The following is a 4,272-nucleotide window of genomic DNA, read 5'->3' as shown; positions in this document are numbered from 1 at the left end:
CTTCTGGGATGATAAAAGAGACCCGCAAGCCTTTTAAGGCACAACACCAAGGACTTAACTGCCGGCCGCTAAGCTCCACCCCCTAAGAGTCCCACTGCCTTCCAGCAGTGCCATAGGATGGCTATGAATCCTTTAACACATCCTCATGGGGAACACTTCCTGGAACCTTTCAACAGAGATGGAGGGGCCGTCCACATGGAAGCTGTCTTTAGTTACCATCCTATTGCTGTGAAGAGACACCATGACCACAGCAACTCGTAGAAAGTATTCAGTTGAGGCTTGCTTACAGTCCCAGGGTCTGAGTCCATTGTCATCGTGGTAAGAAACATGGTAGCAGGCATGGCTCTAGAGAAACAGTTAAGAGCTACATCCTGAACCACAAGGCCAAGAGAGACTGACAGAGAACTTGGAAATCTCATAGCCCAGTTGCTGTGATCCACTTCCTTCAATATATTCTTCCTAATCCTAACCCTTTTAAAGAGCTCTATTCCCTGGTGACTAAGCATTTAAGTAGATGACCCTATGAGCCCCTTCTTACTCAAAACCACCACAGAAGACACTAGCTCTTTGGGATCCTTGTTAATTTTTTGCTCCTCTTACATAGCACCTATGCCTGGAACATATGCCAGACACATCCATGAGACACCCTTTGCCACTGCATCCCGTGGACGGATGCCGAGTTCCCCACCTCCACACCAAACTTCAGCAGGTGGGTGTACTTCTGCTTTACGTCATGTATGCTTTCACACAGCCGTGCATGTTAGGCATGGGGCAGACACAGAATCCACTTAATTAAGGTGATCAAATCAGATCCTTTATCAAGATGCATAGAGTGCCCAGTGCCTGTACTATGATCTCGGATCTTTGGGGGATAGGTTAGAGTCTGGGACAGACTACAGCAGAGAAATGGGTGTGTTTATTGTCTGTTCATCAGCTAAGCTTCTGGGAGCTAGGAATGGGGCACCTTGGATGGGCAGAAGCAAAAATGCCTCTTCTTTTTGACTTCCAGCTTCCCTCAGCCGTTCTGGAATGGATGAGCAAACATTAGTAGGCGATACATAGTTTTGCTGTTGCTTGTTTGCTGCTTTTATGGCGCTGGGAGGAAAACTAAGATGTAGCACATGCTAAGCAAGTACTCTACCACTGGGCTACCTCCCCAGCTTGGATAAAATATCCATGAAGTACTGGTGTCCAGTGTGTAAAATATGCGCCATTAAGTGCTCCAGAAGAAAAGAGTGGGTGCCAAGCAAGAAGAATCTGTCAGCAGAATGCTTGTAAAGTCAGTTGAGCAAGGGGCTCCAAGGGACAGCACCCTCACACAGGAGACCCTCTGGTGCTAAGCACCCATGTGCCAAGCCTTAGGTTGTGTGTGATGTGGTGTTTTTATTCTCTCTTTTCCCCATAGGATCATGTCATATCAACTTGACCTTCTCATAGGTGTGTTCTTCATAGCCAGCCCCATGTTGGGAATGTCTCCCTGTTCCTCTGATGGCCGGATAGCCTTATTCCGAGGCTGTAACCTGACCCAGATTCCCTGGGTCCTCAACTCCACTGAGAGGCTCCTGCTCAGCTTCAACTATATCAGTCTGGTTGTCACCACATCATTTCCACTCTTGGAGCACCTGCAGCTGCTGGAACTGGGGACCCAGTATGCTCGCTTGACCATTGGCCAGGAGGCCTTCAGAAACCTGCCCAGCCTTAGGATCTTGGATCTGGGCCAAAACCAGATTGAAGTCTTGAATCCAGATGCTTTTCAGGGACTGTCCCAGCTCTTGGAACTTCGGCTGTTTTCGTGTGGACTCCCCACTGCTGTATTAAGTGATGGTTACTTCAGAAATCTACATTCATTAGCTCGCTTAGACCTATCTGGCAATCAGATTCACAGCCTTCACCTCCACCCTTCGTTTCAGGAACTGAATTCTTTAAGTGACATAAATTTCTCTTTCAACCGGATATCAACTTTATGTGAAGACGAGCTCAAGGCTCTGCAGGGCAAGACACTTTCTTTCTTTGGCCTCAAATCAACTAGCCTGTTCAGCAGAGTCTCTGTGGATTGGGAGACATGCAGAAACCCTTTCAGTGGCATCTGGATAGAAACTCTAGATCTTTCTGTAAATGGCTGGACAGTGGAGATCACAGGGAACTTCAGCAACATCATCCGGGGAAGCCAGATTTCCTCTTTGCTTCTTACATACCACATCATGGGTTCTGGATTTGGCTTTCAGAACATCAAAGATCCTGACCAGAGTACGTTTGCTAGCCTGGACAGGAGTCTGGTGCTACAACTGGACATTTCACATGGTTTTATCTTCTCCTTGAATCCCCGCCTGTTTGAGACACTGAAGGATTTAAAGAGGCTGAACCTTTCCTTCAACAAGATAAACAAGATTGGGAATAATGCATTTTATGGACTCGACAGCCTCCAGATTCTCAATCTATCTTATAATATCTTGGGGGAACTCTATAATTCCAACTTCTATGGGCTTCCTAGAGTAGCCTACATTGACCTCCAAAAGAACCACATTGGAATCATTCAAGACCAAACATTCAGATTATTAACAGCGTTACAAACCTTAGATCTCCGTGATAATGCTCTGAAAACCATTGGTTTTATTCCAAGCATAGAGATGGTTCTCCTGGGTGGCAATAAGCTGGCCCATTTGCCACAGAAACGCTTTACAGCCAACTTCATAGAGTTATCTGAAAACAGGCTAGAAAACCTCTCTGACCTCTACTTCCTCCTGCGAGTCCCCCATCTCAAGTTTCTCATCCTAAATCAGAATCGCCTTTCGTTCTGCGAGGCAGTCTACACCCCTTCAGAGAACCTGATCTTAGAACAGCTTTTCCTTGCAGAGAATATGCTTCAGCTTGCCTGGGAGACCGGCCACTGTTGGGATATTTTTAAAGGTCTTTCCCGACTCCAAACCCTTTACCTGAATAATAACTACCTTAATTTCCTTCCGCCCGGAATATTCAGTGACCTGGTCGCCCTACGGATGCTCAGTCTCAGCGCTAACAGGCTGACCACGCTCTCTCCGGGCAGTTTACCTGCTAATTTAGAGACGCTTGATATATCTAGAAATCAGCTTTTCTCTCCTGATCCTGGTTTGTTTTCTTCACTTCGTGTCTTGGACATAACTCATAATGAGTTCATCTGTGACTGTGAACTTAGCCCTTTTGTCATCTGGCTCAACCAAACCAACGTCACCCTGCGGGGCTCTCCTGCACACATATATTGCATGTACCCTGACTCGCTGCTAGGGGGCTCCCTCTACAACATGTCCACCAAAGACTGCGATGAAGAGGAAGCCATGAGCTCCCTAAGGTTTTCCCTTTTCATCCTGTGCACGGTCACCTTGACTCTGTTCCTTGTCATCACCCTCACAGTCATAAGGTTCCGGGGAATTTGTTTCCTGTGCTATAAGACCATCCAGAAGCTGGTGTTCAAGGACAAGGTCCAGGATTCAGAACCTGGTGAGTACAGATATGACGCCTACTTCTGCTTCAATGGCAAAGACTTTGAATGGGCACAGAACGCTTTGCTCAAACACTTAGATGCTCAGTACAGTTCCCGAAACAGGCTCAAGCTGTGCTTTGAAGAAAGAGATTTTATTCCAGGGGAAAACCATATCTCCAACATCCAGGCGGCCATCTGGGGCAGCAGAAAGACGGTGTGTCTAGTGAGCAGACACTTCCTTAAGGATGGCTGGTGCCTGGAAGCCTTCAGGTATGCCCAGAGCCGGTGTCTGTCTGACCTCAAGAGTGTCCTCATTGTGGTAGTGGTGGGATCGCTGCCCCAGTATCAGCTCATGAGACAGGAGACCATCAGAGGGTTTCTGCAAAAGCAACGGTACTTGAGGTGGCCTGAGGACCTCCAGGATGTTGCCTGGTTTCTCGATAAACTCTCTGGATGCATCCTAAAGGAAGAAAAAGGAAAGAAGGGAAGCAGTTCCATTCAGTTGAGAACCATAACAACGGTTTCCTAGCAGAAGGAGCACTTTGTAAGCACCGGCAAATAACTCACCACACTGTATGTGCATAGCCATTGGGGGTCCTTCCCAGGGGTTGTTTTTCTGTCTATGAAAACAACATCAATCTCTTGGTTCTCATGTCAACGGGGCACTTTTTCTCACTGACCTCCAAATGGAAGCTAATAGGTCCAGGAAACTGCAGCTGCCTCTAAGGGCTCTCACCTGCCATTGATTTCCTTTCAAGCCCAATGGCACTGTTTCCTGTTTCCTCCGGTCCTGTTGCTACTGCCAGCCACCCAGA

The 4,272-nt window shown here is 47.4% G+C and overlaps 1 protein-coding gene across 1 annotated transcript; it reads left to right on the top strand.

Annotated features, from left to right (window-relative positions):
• Positions 1-1,409: 1,409 nt before the first annotated feature.
• Positions 1,410-3,986, top strand: TLR5 (toll like receptor 5; the record flags this gene model as incomplete). Its single annotated transcript, XM_080933602.1, has 1 exon — positions 1,410-3,986. One exon carries the CDS (start codon positions 1,410-1,412, stop codon positions 3,984-3,986), a length of 2,577 nt encoding a protein of 858 aa, XP_080789728.1.
• Between the last annotated feature and the right edge of the window lie 286 nt (positions 3,987-4,272).

This window comes from Micromys minutus (genome assembly GCF_963924665.1).
Source record: "Micromys minutus genome assembly, chromosome: 1".
Lineage (NCBI taxonomy): Eukaryota > Metazoa > Chordata > Mammalia > Rodentia > Muridae > Micromys > Micromys minutus.
Note: the sequence above shows the minus strand (reverse complement) of the source record. Positions and strands in the feature narration are given on the sequence as shown.